The 15,495-nt window shown below is 53.0% G+C and overlaps 1 protein-coding gene across 1 annotated transcript in view; it reads right to left on the bottom strand.

Annotated features, from left to right (window-relative positions):
- adipor2 (adiponectin receptor 2) overlaps nucleotides 1-15,495 on the bottom strand; it is a 36,260-nt gene that overhangs the window by 7,499 nt on the left and 13,266 nt on the right. The window contains exons 3-4 of the mRNA XM_036517603.1: nucleotides 3,724-3,858; nucleotides 1,238-1,409 (exon numbers count right to left, since the gene is read on the bottom strand). Coding sequence (XP_036373496.1) covers nucleotides 1,238-1,409; nucleotides 3,724-3,858 — 307 coding nt within the window. The remainder of the gene's footprint in view (nucleotides 1-1,237; nucleotides 1,410-3,723; nucleotides 3,859-15,495) is intronic.

Below are 15,495 nucleotides of genomic sequence, written 5' to 3'. Positions count from 1 at the left end.
TGTGTAGCGCGGTGCTGCTGGGGTCAGAGCAGTCTGCTGTGTCTGTGTGTCCCAGGCAGCGCGGTGCTGCTGTGGTCCGAGCAGTCTGCTGTGTCTGTGTGTCCCGGGCAGCGCGGTGCTGCTGGGGTCAGAGCAGTCTGCTGTGTCTGTGTGTCTCGGGCAGCGCGGTGCTGCTGGGGTCCGAGCAGTCTGCTGTGTCTGTGTGTCTCGGGCAGCGCGGTGCTGCTGGGGTCAGAGCAGTCTGCTGTGTCTGTGTGTCCCGGGCAGCACGGTGCTGCTGGGGTCCGAGCAGCCTGCTGTGTCTGTGTGTCTGTGTAGCGCGGTGCTGCTGGGGTAAGAGCAGCCTGCTGTGTCTGTGTGTCCCGGGCAGTGCGGTGCTGCTGGGGTCAGAGCAGTCTGCTGTGTCTGTGTGTCTCGGGCAGCGCGGTGCTGCTGGGGTCCGAGCAGCCTGCTGTGTCTGTGTGTCCCGGGCAGCACGGTGCTGCTGGGGTCCGAGCAGCCTGCTGTGTCTGTGTGTCTGTGTAGCGCGGTGCTGCTGGGGTAAGAGCAGCCTGCTGTGTCTGTGTGTCCCGGGCAGTGCGGTGCTGCTGGGGTCAGAGCAGTCTGCTGTGTCTGTGTGTTTCGGGCAGGGCAGTGCGGTGCTGCTGGGGTCCGAGCAGCCTGCTGTGTAGCAGCTGTGCGGGACACGGTCGAGGGCCCGCAGTCCCATCTCTGCTGCCTTCACAGGGCTGCGGACCTTCCCTGTTAACGGCAGCGTAAATATTCCTCCCTAATTAGCCACTACAGCTAAGCACGCTTGTACTGCACAGTAACCTCACCTCTCATGGCCGCAGTTAGGTGTGTGTAAGAGCGTGAGTGAGACACTCAATGGGTGGGTGAATATTACAGCACATTACAGCGGTTTCTAAGAGGATGGGCAGTAGGCATTAGATCTGGCATCTGTCCTCTCTTTCCAGGCCTCTCAAACAGACCAATGCAACACTGAGTACAGGGTGGACTCCATTACCCATAACCACAGCAGGGCAGCACAACACTCACTCTGATATCTGCCTGCGCTGCTCTGTTCAAATATCAGAGCCTGCCACATCCGGTAGGCTTTAGTATCAGAAAATGCAAGTCATTCCCTCGTAGCAGGTGGGCGGACACAGCCACAGAGGCTCTCATGGTGGCGTCGGGATGCACTGCGCTGCGTGTGTGTGTGTGTGTGTGCGCGCGTGCATGTGTGTGCGCGTCATACCCAGCAGGTGAGTCCAGATGTTGCCGGTCTCGGTGTGGATTCTAAAGATGCTCCTGAAGCAGGCCCTGAAGGAGGGCATGGGCGGGCGATGGCCGTGCAGCAGGAAGTCATTATCCTTCAGCCAATCAGGGAGGACGTCGTGCGGGATCACCCTCCACCGGCCCTCCCACACCTGGGACAGGGAGACAGGAGGCAGCGTTAAACACAGACGGGGGCGCAGCTCTCCGGGGGACACCCCTGAGACCCCCTCCTCCATCAGAGCCGAGCTGGGAGCCGAGTGGGGAGCGAGCTGACAGTTACTCACTCCATTAAATCCTCACCTGCGCCACCTCCCATCACTGCGCTGCCGACTGTAATTAAAACCGCCCTGTTAAATAATACTACACTTTCATTAAGTTAGTAATTGCGTCACAAAGAGCTCGGCTCGATTAGAAAACCTCCAGACATAACTGCTCTTCTGAATAAACCGGTAAGGGTCTGTTATTACAACGAGCTACAGGAAAACGAGAGGAGATTTCTCTGCAGCTGGGACCAGTGCAGCCCACAGACCTGCCTGTGTGTCTGTGATCCTCAGTCTTAAGAAGAGTCCAACACCATTGTGCATCCATAAGGTCTATGAACACATGCTCCAGCCTTATACCCTTCTGTCTGAATACAGAAATAAGGTTGTCAACTAAGAGTGGATGTGTGTGTGGAACTTACACATCCCAATAAACTGAGGGAGTAAAAGGAAGCTAAACAAAGTCATAAAAAAATCAGTTGCATATGAACAGACTTCTCTGTCTACATTGTTGAAATCCTAGAGGCTCCGGTTAGGAGGGGCTAAAAAAGCCATGTTCTTGGAAGCACTAGTTCAAAACAAGTTCAAGGATATCACATCTGCAGAATCACTTACACCCCAGAATACCAGCGCTGGTAACCAGAAGCAAAAACATGCTGTCCTCTGCTCATGAAATACAGCGGCAACCACATGTTTCCAAGCCATAAAAGACCAGCACTGTTCAAACACGGATGAAACATTACTGTGTGTTAATAGGCTGCGTTAATGGTAAGCTTAGACAATTTTTTTTTGAGCTGAGAGGGTGTTAGCAGAGAGACAGTCCTCCACATTCCCCATTCAGTGCTATGCTGCCACACAGCTAAACCTGAACATTCTGTATCTCTATCGGCACAGTCAGCAGAATACAGCGCTCAGGTACGGCAGCAGGTAGCAGGGTTACCTGATGGGGCAGGCTAATACAGCGCTCAGATACGGCAGCAGGTAAATACAGCGCTCAGGTACGGCAGCAGGTAGCAGGGTTACCTGATGGGGCAGGCTAATACAGCACTCAGGCACGGCAGCAGGTAGCAGGGTTACCTGATGGGGCATTCTTACAGCACACATTGCTGATGCTGAGGGCTCTCTGGGGCGGTGCTTAAAGGCTGGTGTGAGAGTCTGACATGTGTGCTGCTGTTTCTCATACATATTAAACACAGAGATGTTAATTGCTGGCAAAATGAAGAAGTCACACTTCAGTGCAGCTGGGCCCAGGAAAGACGTCTGAGGCTGGTTTGTGTGAACCTCTTGCAGGAAGTACGCAGCTGGGAGAGTGAGGGGTAAGGGGTCTCTGCTCTTCAGCAGCTGGGAGAGTGAGGGGTAAGGGGTCTCTGCTCTTCAGCAGCTGGGAGAGTGAGGGGTAAGGGGTCTCTGCTCTTCAGCAGCCGGGAGAGTGAGGGGTAAGGGGTCTCTGCTCTTCAGCAGCTGGGAGAGTGGGGGTAAGGGGTCTCTGCTCTTCAGCAGCTGGGAGAGTGAGGGGTAAGGGGTCTCTGCTATTCAGCATCTGAGAGAGTGGGGGGTAAGGGGTCTCTGCTCTTCAGCAGCCTGTTATTCTGCCCCCTTTCTGTGGAGGCGACCTGCAGTGACACAGAGAGCAGGCCTGCTCCCGGTCTCAGTGACTACTCTGCCCCTCACGCTCGCAGCAAAGGATGATGGGAAAGGGGTCTGCTGAGCGGCAGTGGGGATGCGAAGGTGTGCAGGCTTTGCTGGGCCTCCCACAGCCAGGAGATCTCAGGCCTGTTTACATGGCTGATACAGTTCAGCAAACAGCCTTCCAGCGAGACTCAGATCAGCCTGGCGCGTCACACGGAGTCTGCACTCACAGGGACTCTGCCATCTGGACTCAGAGGATCGAGTGGCTTTAAAATGAGGAAGCAGGAAGCCATTACCCTCGCACTGCAAGGGGACTTTCTTTAGAAGAGGAACAGCCATTGCTTCAATAGAAAAGGCAGCCTGAATAGGTCTGACTGTGACAGACCAGACAGCCAGGGTCTCACACACACACACACACACACACACACACACACACACACACACACACACACGCGCGCGCTCACTCGCACAAACACGTTTTCACTTCTCCAACCTTGTGTTCCCCCATCTGCAGGCCTGCAGTGTGGCAGCAGGGGGCGCTGTGGAGCTGATCAGCCCGGTGGGGGGGGGGACTCACCTTGTGCACAAACTCCTCCATCCTCTCCATGGCGTGGTGGGCCTGCAGCAGCGGCGTCATGCCCATGAAGCCTTCGTCCGAGTTCTTCTCCTCTTCATCCTCGGACCCTCTTTGCTCCTTGGATTCTGGGATGTCCTGGAAAGGCAGACAGGAAGAGACCAGAGTCAGACCTGAGCAGGCCATTACATCATCATCTGAGACACTACGCCCCACTCTGAGAGCCCCAGACGCACACACGCACGCGCAGGGACGCACGCGCGCAGGGACGCACACGCGCAGGGACGCACAGAGGCACAGACACACAAGGACACACTCAGGGACACACAGATGTGTTATTCTAGAGCAGCTTCCTCCTCACAAGGCTTCCCGATTCATGTGAGCTTCCAGAGCTCACAGCAGTGCGCTAAAAGACTCTACGCAAGGCCACGGCTTAGAACACTGCACTGCACACACATTCAGCCTAATTAATACGGCATTGATTGCTATGACCTGGCTTCAGGCGCTTTCCGGGAGCTGTGAGCGTTTCAGGCTCAAACTCCAAACATCAGCACAGCCAGAGCCACTGTGTCTTATCTATCCCTCAGAAGCACGGAGTGCTATTATAATAACCATAACACACAGAGGGCCCTGGAGATTAATACGCCGGGTGCAACTCACAGTCATTCATCATCATGTACTCTACTCCCCCTTCTTTGAGGCTACAACACACACACACACACACACACACACACACACACACAATGTATGGAGAGAACAGAGAGCCCTCTTGGAACGTTATCACACTAGCCTCTCCTCGAGTTCCTGGAGCAGTGGACTTAATAACAATACTTGAGCTGGCAGGTACATCCAGTGCTCTGAAGAAGGACTAATGAATAAATATAGTAAGTAGGTTGAAAGCAGCACAATTGGGGCATTTAATGTGTTTCTGTACCAGTGGACAACGGGTAAACCCCATCTCAGCTCCGAGCTCGAGACTGAGGGAGAGAAAGAGAGCAGGGAGTGAGGAGGGAAGGAGGGAAAGAGCGAGAGGATGAGGGAGTGAGAGGGTGAAGGAGAGAAGGAGTGAGAGGGTGAAGGAGAGAGGCACAGGGACACAGAGGTATTGTAAGGGAGCTGGGGGAGCGGCCGGCAGCGCTGCGGTCTCAGGGTAATCAGAGTTGAAGGCACATTAGCATGTGTAATTCCCTGCAGGCATGTGACTGGTGTGCCGCCCGGAGCGGCTTACCCAGGGGCCGAGAGGACGGTGACGCAAAGCAGGTGAGAGAGCGTGAGGTGCTCTGACCACAGGGCTGCGGTTCTCACAGTCACGCTGCGTTCAGCCTCGCTGCCGGGGAGGGGGGTGGGGGGGTGGGAGAAGGTGCTGGGGAGTGCACTTTAAGGTTTTCGCCTGGTTTTACCCCCTCTGCAGATCTACAGATCCCTCCACTGAACCACATCCACTGCGATTTCCCTGAGTGCAGCCGTTTCTGCCTCCGCTCCATTTCCATGCTTTTGGGTCTCTGGTTCTCCGTTAGGACAGCTCCAAAATACACTTGACTGAGGGGGGGGCTGGGGGGTCATTTGCCTTCCCAAAGCCACCGCAGGTCCACACTCTGCCCTCTGCAGCTCGGCAGCCTGGTCATTCTGCACGGAGCCGCATTACAGCCTTCAACCAATTACCGAAAATAGCCACACTCCGGCTGTGCAGAAAAGGTTCGGGAGAATTAGCTCTGACTGGCAGGGCATCTGGCCGCGCGCAACCCAGGATTTCAAAAGGCAGTCAGAGTAACGATAAGCTGTCAACTCCGCTAAACCGGAAAACAAAAACACCCCTGAAACAAAACAAAAAAGAGCGGAGAGCGGACCCTGTTGGCGTCGGAGGGAGGGGGAGACCGGCGGGTTCAGCACGTCACTGCTCAGAGCACTCCCCAGCGGATTCACCGGGGCACAGAGAGGACCACCACACTCGGCCTGCAGGGGGCGCCGGCGGCAGCAGGTTAGCGCCGGAGGCAGCAGGTTAGCGCAGTGGCTGGCAGATCCTGGCCACACTCCCTTGTTTTCATCTGTAAAGCTTTCAGATGAGAAGCGAGCTGCATCTATAATTCATGACAGACGTATCTCCCCTGTCCATGAAAGACATGCCCCGTGCATTATAACAGCACAACATGTGTAGAGCAGCTTTCTGCCTGCGCACCCAGCACTGCAGCCTGTGTTCCGACACGCAGCACACTGTCACTTCACCTCTAACGTAAGGCTCGCCTCGGGTCTGCACCTGCTACCGCAGCACAGGATCCATATATTCATAAAGGAATGTGTCCGTGTGAGGGCCCAGCGTATTGTGGCAAGACTCTCTGAATTATACAGAAGCAGGACTAGACTGCTCTTCAAAGCAGGCCTGTGCTCCTTTTCTCTCTCTCTCTCTCTCTCTCTCTCTCTCTCTCTCTCTCTCTCTCTCCCTTTCTCCCTCTCTCTCCCTCTCTCTCCCTCTCCCTCCCTCTCCCTCTCTCTCCCTCTCTCTCCCTCTCTCTCCCTCTCTCTCCCTTTCTCCCTCTCTCTCTCTCTCCCTCTCCCTCTCCATCACTCTCTCTCTCTCTCTCTCTCCTTCTCTCCCCCTCTCCAACACTCTCTCTCTCTCTCTCTCCCTCTCCCTCTCCCTCTCCCTCCAACACCCTCTCTCCCTCTCTCTCCCTCTCTCTCCCTCTCTCTCCCTCTCCCTCCAACACCCTCTCTCCCTCTCTCTCCCTTTCTCCCTCTCTCTCCCTCTCCCTCTCTCTCCCTCTCTCTCCCTCTCTCTCCCTTTCTCCCTCTCTCTCTCTCTCTCCCTCTCCCTCTCCCTCTCCATCACTCTCTCTCTCTCTCTCTCCCTCTCCCTCTCCCTCCAACACCCTCTCTCCCTCTCTCTCCCTTTCTCCCTCTCTCTCCCTCTCTCTCCCTCTCCCTCCAACACCCTCTCTCCCTCTCTCTCCCTCTCTCCCTCTCTCCCTCTCTCTCCAACTCTCTCTCTCTCTCTCCTTCTCTCCCCCTCTCCAACACTCTCTCTCTCTCTCTTTCTCTCCCTCTCCAACACTCTCTCTCTCTCCCCCTCTCTCTCTTTCTCTCCCTCTCCAACACCTTCTCTCTCTCTCCCTCTTTCTCTCCCCTTCTCCAACACTCTCTCTCTCAGGACTCTCTCTCTCAGGAGCCAAGGAGGGAGAGACGGTCACAGTGAATGCCACCAGGAAAGGAGACGGTCACAGTGAATGCCACCAGGAAGGGAGACGGTCACAGGAGAGCCAGCAGACTGGACGTGCTGCTCATTCTTCCCAATCAATCTACCCAGCCTCAGCGAAAAAGGAGAAACCCTGCTACATTCCAACCTCCCAGCAATACTCAACTGCAGGGTCACCTGCTCAGATGCCTCCAAAATGTCAACCAGATTCACCTGTCCAGGTGTGAGTCGGATGTATGAAGACTCCTCTGGGCCACCGGGGATCACAGCTGGTACCAGCACCCAGCTAACACCCAGCCAACGCCCCCTCGGCACTCTGTGGCAACCTTAAAAAGGCATCCAGCAATACAAACATCTCACAGTGCTCAGCTATTAATCATGTGTCCCTGGCATCAGGAATCAGGCTCTGTTTAAACCCTGGCAGTGTGGGGAGGGGAATCTCTGGGTGAGGGGTCACCAGGAGGACAGGGTCTGCTACACAGAGGTCTGCTCATGAGGCTGTGTGTGTAAAGGCACAGACACCAGGACTCCTCCACTGCAACACCAGCTTCAGCCAGGCCTGCGAGTGCAGACAGCAGAGAGCCCCGCTCACCTGGCACCCGGAGAGAGCGGCCCCAGGACACGCACCAGAGTACAGGAGGGACCGACCTCTTCACAGTGAATTACACACAGGAAATACCTGCATCCTGCAGCAATATCTGAGACAGAGCTAACAAATCATCCAGAGAAATAAAGTCAGTACAAGATCTTTCCAAAAATGGCTATGCAAAATGAAATGTGAAGTACTCATTGTAAACTCATACATGAGCGCTGTTACATTCCATAGATCAATAAACCAGTCACTCGGCAGATGAGGTGTGACTGGCCTAAATACACGCGGAAAAAACACTGGTGCGGGGAAAACAACAACTAAAACACAAAACTTGATGTGCTTGTTGGACCAGTAACTCATCCAGTTCCCACGGCCTTAGATGGCATGCCTCCACCACCACTGCAATGCAGGGGGAGAAACAGCCTACAGAGACACAGCCTACAAAGACACAGGGCACAGCAGAGACACCGCCTACAGAGACACAGGGCACAGCCTACAGAGACACAGGGCACAGCACAGAGACAGACACAGGGCACAGCACAGAGACAGACACAGGGCACAGTTGTGCTATGTAAGAAGAAGTGCATGTAGAGAGTAACCCTCCTTCCCTAATTAAACTCAGCAGATGCATGGCCTGTTCATGACAATAAGGTGGCCATTAATATGCCCCCTGGCTTATAATCCTCCTTTCTGTGGGGTTTAGATCATAAGGCTGAGTCTGTGTGACCACCTGGTTCAGGAGACCGGCTTTGTGTGCAGGACAATGGCAGCACTGTTTCACTGTCTCATTAAGCTCTTATTTTATCTGATTGTTGTGCACGATTAGAGCATTAAATATGTTGTGCAATTACAGGGTGTAAAACTCCAGCGGCAGGATAACTGCAGTGAGTAATAAACCCGTGGATAGCAGCAGAATGCTGCTACAGGTCAGAGCGCTTCCACAAAAACACGCCTCTGTCTCAGAGCAGCCAGCCTCTGAGAAGGGAAAACGAAATGCCACGGGTCCCATCAGACCCTCAGAGAGGTACAGGATGCACAAGGGCCTTCCAGAAGCACCTCACTTAATTTGTAGGAGGCGGCCCATAAAAACTAAGAGTTCATTTTTGTCCTTTCCCAATTTACTCAAACACCATGAAGAATGCGAATATCCCAGATTGGGAAAACACACACGTTTGGCGCAGACTGCAGTGTTGAAATGCAAGAGGGAGAGATGTGGGATACCATTAGCACCACGTCTGCAGTGCGTGATTACGGGCGGCTCGGCTTTGACTCTAATCCGGCCAGTGTCTAGGTGGCGATTAGCCAAAGCTTGCCTAATAACCATCCGCATCGTATAAGCCACTTTACTGGATAAGCCCTGGACCCAGAACAGGACAAGTTCAACCACGATGGACAAGAAACTGACAAGACTCAACCCCACCCTGTGGCCAAAATATAACATGCTACAGACGTCATGGACAAAAATACGGGCTCATGACTAAGCCTGGGTTTGGGGAGGGGACCTGTGTGTGCGTATGCATGTGTATGAGAACACGGATTTGAATGACACAGATTATTTTGGGGCTGCTGTATATCAGTGACGCAGGTGGCAGTGGTCAGGAGGTGGCCTGCACTGAGCACATTCCCATTGCTGTCCCCAGTCCCCTGCAGAATGCTAGGCATGTGACAGAGAGGTGGCATTCTCCTGGGACACGGAGACCTTTCCAGCCTGTCATTCCAGCAGATTACAGAGCAGCGAATCCCATCTATTCCACAAACGATGAGTGGGATAAGAGCCCATGTGCTAACGCTGTGCTGTTCTCTAACGCTGTGCTCCTGCCTGCTTTCAGCCATGGCTCCGCTGAGGACTGAGCCCTCTGGCAGCGGTGCTTGCCTTCCCAGCATGCACCAGCTAACCCGCGCACCTGACCCCACACATCGCACTGGAAATGGCACTTATGACAGCCGCGACCCACACTGCCTTAAAAGTGCAGGAATACAAACACCCCCTTCTGCGTCCTGAGATACCCACACGAGCCCAAACGCCAAAGCACCTGTTAGCTGTGGTGAAATGCCACTGCTCCAAGCTGAGCTCCCTTCTTCTGGCAGTGTCTCCTTCAAAGATGCTAAAAAAGGCCTGGAGAGCCAATACTGAGTTTACTGTGTACAACATTTACCTTTCATCACGGCCCCATTTCAGCACTACTACACACTGACACATGGGAGAGAGAGAGAGAGAAGGAGAGGGAGAGAGACAGAGGGAAAGAGACAGAGAGGGAGAGGGAAAGAGGGAGAAAGTGAGAGAGACAGAGGAAGAGAGGGAAAGGAAGAGTGAGAGAGATAGAGGGAGAGAGACGGGGAAGGAGGGGGATGTGACACAGGACCTTTGTGCAGGGAGAGCTCAGTGTGATAAGCTGCGTGTGGTGGCTGAACTGTGGCACAGTGATGCAATGAGGTTCCGGCCGTGGGGAACGCTGGCGTTCCTGCTGGTGTCGTAACAGCAATGTCGAGCGCATGACCGCCACCGTGCCTGTGGCAATCCTGCACAAAGGTCAGAGCCGAAACTGCCACGCCGCAGTCAGCTGGGAAGTAACGGAGTAACACCTCTGTGAGGAGGGGACACTCTGCAAAGATGACACAGAGGCTAAAAACAGGTGAGGAACTGTGTCGGGTCACTCAGAACCGCTACAGAGACTACTGAGCCCAGCAACACACACCCATGAGCAACACGCACGCACACATCACACGCACGCACAGGAGCGCAGCGTGTTTGGGTTAGGGGGTTAATATTTCGCCGGTGAACTTCAGCATCGAATCACGCCACAAGATAATCAAATGCCAGGAGAGTCCGATTTCCAAAGAGCCTAATCGGCCAAGGCAGGCCGTCCTGTTATGTACCCCAGGCAGAAACAAAGCAGAAATACACCCTCGTTTATCAGATAAGAACCCCTTCATGAGATAACCATCCTACTCTGCAGCCGAAATGCTTCTGATTAGTGTTATTATTATGACCACCACAGCCTCTGCAATCTTTTACCCGCAGACAATGTGCAGAACTGCAGATGCAGAGACTCGGAAGATCTTATCGTGCTCATTTCCTGGTGCACGGCCAACCGCGCTTACTCTTCCCACCTGCACCCTGACCTTCCGCAGGACCTCCCGATGTTCTCAGCATTCTTACGGTGCATTTCACTGGGACACTAGCAAAAACCAACAAACTACATCCCCTGCTCGATTTAACTACAGAACATGAGCAAGATATAAAAAAAAAAAAAGCTCAGCCAAAAAGCCACAGCTATGAGTCCGATATACGTTTTTGCACACATGAAAATAACTGAGCTGCTGTAACACATTTCTCCCAAAGCCTTTTTGCAAGTCAAATCTAACCGTTGGCCACACGCTTCCTGTCGGCCGGATGTGCTGGGATTGCATTTGCTTTTTGTTCGTTCCTTACAGGCCCAGTTCCTCAGAAACTCGTACAGGGAGCAACATATTCAAATTCACACTGACGGCCTTTCCATCCGAAAACCCAGGCCTTCCCCCACCGGTCCTCGGTACTGAGCCTCAATGAGCCGACGCAGACAGACACAGGAAAAACTCACACATCACAAGCCCCTTGTGGAATTAAGGTAAAGACACAAACAAACTTTTCCCCTCATCGTGAAGAGTGTCCCTGCTGGACGGCTGTCTGATTAATAGAAATACATGGAACGCAGTAATGTTAACGTCCCGGAAAACACGCTAAAGAGAGGCTACACTCCCGTTTAAGACACGGCTCTGAAGTTTAAAATAATCACTGCTCTGGATGTGCCACTACACGGCTGCGTGGGGGCCCGGGGGGGGGAACAGAGGGGGAAAAAAAAAGAGGTAGCAAGAGACAGAGAGAGAGATGAAGAGAAAGAGACAAGCAGGCAGAGAGAGAGGGAGAGAGAGAGAGAGAGAGAGAGAGAGGGAGAGAGGGAGAGAGGGGGAGAGGGGGAGAGGGGGAGAGGGGGAGAGGGGGAGAGGGGGAGAGAGAGAGAGAGGGAGAGAGAGAGAGTTAGAGTGAGTCTTAGAGTGAGACAGGCAAGCAGAGAGTGAGAGGGGGTGTGAGAGATGAGGAGAGACAGGGAGAGATGGAGAACATCAGAGAGAGAGACAGAAATAGCTTCTCTTTTTCTTTTGAAATGTGTTATATGATTTGGCAGCATTTACAAATTGTATTTCATGAAAACCAAAACCGAACTGAACTGATAGGCAGAGAGAGACAAAAAGAGATAGAGAAGGGGAGGAGAGACCCACACTGTCATATTGAAGGGCAATTTCACTCAGGGACTCTGTGGACCTCTGTGGCTCTGTGGCTCTGATGTCTCATCTGGAAGCACCATGGTGAGGGACCTGCCAACGACTGGACCCCGCCACCCCTCCGCCCCCCGGCACTGACCCCTCGGGTTCCACTCCGGTCAAATGGCTATTCAAGCACTTAACACGCCGTTCCACTGGCTGTGATGTGAGGAAAACGCCTGGGGTAGTCACACAAACATGAGCTGGCCCATTCTACTGTCAGTAACCACTCTAAACAAGTTTAACATGTTCTGGATTCCAACACGTTTTACTTAATCATTGTGACCAGCGAACCTCTGAGGAGCGGCAAGAGTAAAAAAACGTGACAGAATAAAATAAAAGGAAAAACTTTAAACGCTTACTGCTATCCCCTTCAGGGCTGTTAGCAAAGCTACTCTCTTTCCTAAAGAGCAACAGTCAAAAGAGACAGCAAAAAAAATAGCTTTCAACTTTCATTCCGTTGGAACACTTTCAGTTCCAGACCTTCAGTCATACATATCATTCCAACGCTATGAGGTTTTTGTTTTTTAGGGTTGTTTTTCTATTCCTCCTCTGCTTCTGTCAGAATCACATGTTCTCCATTCCCCAGTCAAGGAACTGCTGACGTTTCCTCAGCCAATCAGCAGCTGGTGACCTTTGTACAGAGTAACCCCTCGGCAGTTCCACCTCAGTCATGTGACACAGGCAGACGCACACATTACAGCACACTGAGCCAGTGTGTGTGACGTCTCCAGGAAAGAACCAGTAAAACTAGCACAGCCTTCCAAGCTCTCTCCTGCCCCGGCTCTACTACAAATCATAAACAAGACAGAGAACATGTGAAGCCCATAGTGTGACATTCATGAAAATACCTTATGGGTAACAGATTTTTAGGGTTTTACAGGTACACACCTCGTACTTCTTGGAGTGGGAAAAACAACTGCTTGAGAAATTCACTTTAAACCCCCTAATGAAAACTTGCTGTGTTAAAATTAATCCATTGTGTGTGTTGGGTAGAGATAAAAGAGTAAATACAAAGCGCATTAGCTCACTGTCTGAGAACAATACAGCGAGTGTGTGTGTTTGTGTGTGTGAGTATGCACGCATATGTGGGGTGGGGTACACGAGGCCCTGTTGTGGGACAGGAAATTTTGGGAACACAAGAACAGCCACATCAACTGTAACTGAAGCCACATAACTGAGGCTGTTCAAAGTGAAAACTACTCTCAGAATCTTATCCGGTCAGCTCTGACACTCTCAGACTGTCTGACAAGGGGGAAAAATTCTTCAAACAGTGTTCTCCAGTATCCCTACCCTTCACCCTACCCCCAACCAACCACACCAATAACCCTAACCCCCAACCATACCCTTAACCCTACCCTTCCCTCTACCCCCAACCAACCACACCCCCATCTCTGCCCCGCTCCCAGTTGGAGTAGCTGGAGGGGAATGCCTTGTGGTCAGATCTCCCTCCAGCACCCACTGGCCACAGGATGGGCCGTTCCTATGGGCACTGCGCACCTGTCACAGGTGAGAGGCTGAACCTGGAGGAACGCAATGAGGAGCTGCAGAGCAGGCAGCACTGACCTCACACAGAGACAGAGCGCTAGCACAAGCCCTCCTGCAGGACCCGCGGTCAGGACCCGGGCTCAGGGGGCCAGGGAAGCCTGCTGAAGTGTGCCTGCTGTCTCATCTGCCAGCTCAGGTGTCAGGGTTTAGTTACACCTGCTGAGAGCCGAGCGATCACCTTGCAGAGCCTTCCTCTTACCTGCACTCACCTGGGCGGGAGTCAGGCGCCTTTTATGGTGACTGGGTCTGGCTCAAATGTCAAAACAAAGAGCCACCGGCTCAACACACACGGACCAACACAGTCACGTACGCACAGAAACACACACACACACACACACACACCCCCAGAAAAACACAGACAGACAGATAAAAGAGGAAACACACAGGGGTTTGGTCAGAGACGGCAGTTCTGCTGCTGTGTCCCTGGAGCAGACCTTGAGACGGACTCTGCTCTCAGGGCAGAACACTCTGCCTCTGCCCTGACCGCACAGCCAGAGTGCTGATGATCAGTGATGATCACTCATGTGAAATATCTGCAGACAACTGCACGAGCAGCCCTGCTCCGCTTGCTGCGGGCCTCGCACCTCCGCCACAGCTGAGTCCCAGCATGTGGAACCCAACAGGGCTGCCCCACAGGATAAAATCAAGGAAGCGAATAAGAGAACCCATCCACATCACTAATACTGTAAGCTAAAGATAAGCATGTCCACACCGCTAATACTGTAACCTGAGCATGTCCACACCGCTAATACTCTAACCTGACGCTGAACACGTCCACACTGTTAATACTGTTCCCTGAAGCGGAGCACGTCCACACCGCAAACTCGAACCCGTGGAGCGCTCAGTGATAACACTGTGGGAATTCCAGTGCATCACACCCTAAACCACGGCGCTGACCGTTACTGAAACTGGGGCTGGGTGGACCAACCATCTGTCCAATGAGGACAGACCACAAGCAGAGAGAAAGGAGGGAATGACTGAGTCACGAGTACTGTGCGTTTCGGGGGGCCCCCGCTGGTGCTCAGGGTGTGGAGGAAGACACTCCCGCAACGAGAGAACAAAATGGCAGCTGCACAGAGCCGCGAAACCACAGCCAATGGGAGAGGGACAGGCTGGAGGCGGGGTTTACACCCCCACCCGAGGATAGCGCTACCCATTCCCCACCGCCCTTCAGCAGCCAAGCATCTGCACTCATTAAATATCAACTATATATAAACAACAAAGTCAGTTTCCAGCACACAATTACCGGGGCGTAGCAGGGTGAAGTCCAGCATGACTCACTTCTGGGTGCGCATCCTTTTCAGATGACTAACTCCCCATCCATATCCGTCGATCATAACTGGCAGAGATCTGCATTATGATTTATGATTGGGAGATTTGCGGCGGGATAATGCAGTGGGCGCCCGACACGCTCTGCATTGGCTCTTTTCATCCTGGGTGCGAGCGTGGGGCCTTTTTTAGCCGTGGTGATGATAGTGATCATAGTAATGACTCACCGCGTGTCCTTTCAGAGGAAACGCCTGTGAGCAGAGAGCATCAAACATTTCCCTTTCACCATGACCGTGTACTTAATCATTCCTCTAATAGAGCAGTTCAGAGGCTGGGCAGGAGTCAGTGCGGACGCGTCTCAGTGAGAGCCCACACACATTATAATGCATCATAATGCCACACGCGTGAGGCAGGCCTCTGAGACAGCACTGCTGCATGCTGGGTAAAGCGCCATGTGGCCGAATGGTATGGGGGACGTAAATCGCGCTGAAAGTATAAACGGCTTCCTCCTCTTTCGTTTCCTCCTGAGGAGCTCGCTGTTCCCTGCTCCTGGCCCCCTGCGTGAACTTTAACCCAGTTCCTGAAAGCGCTACCTCCAGCTCACTCTGCTCTGCAGCGGCAGCTCCGAAACCACACGTCGGGGGGCTCTGGAGGGAAAAAACACACGCTGTACTGTACTGTACCCCCCACCCCACCTAAACATGGCTTAAACATGGCCTAAACATGGCCCTGCTCACTTACATATATATAAACATATTAAAAATGACTACATATATGAGCTATGCTCTCAGGACAAACGTGTTCATTCATGGAGAAGGTCCTGGGTTTGGAAATTTCAGGAAACCCTGCTCTAGAGCAAGCCCAAATCGACGGT

The sequence above is a fragment of the Megalops cyprinoides genome, chromosome 23 (genome assembly GCF_013368585.1).
Source record: "Megalops cyprinoides isolate fMegCyp1 chromosome 23, fMegCyp1.pri, whole genome shotgun sequence".
NCBI lineage: Eukaryota > Metazoa > Chordata > Actinopteri > Elopiformes > Megalopidae > Megalops > Megalops cyprinoides.
Note: the sequence above shows the minus strand (reverse complement) of the source record. Positions and strands in the feature narration are given on the sequence as shown.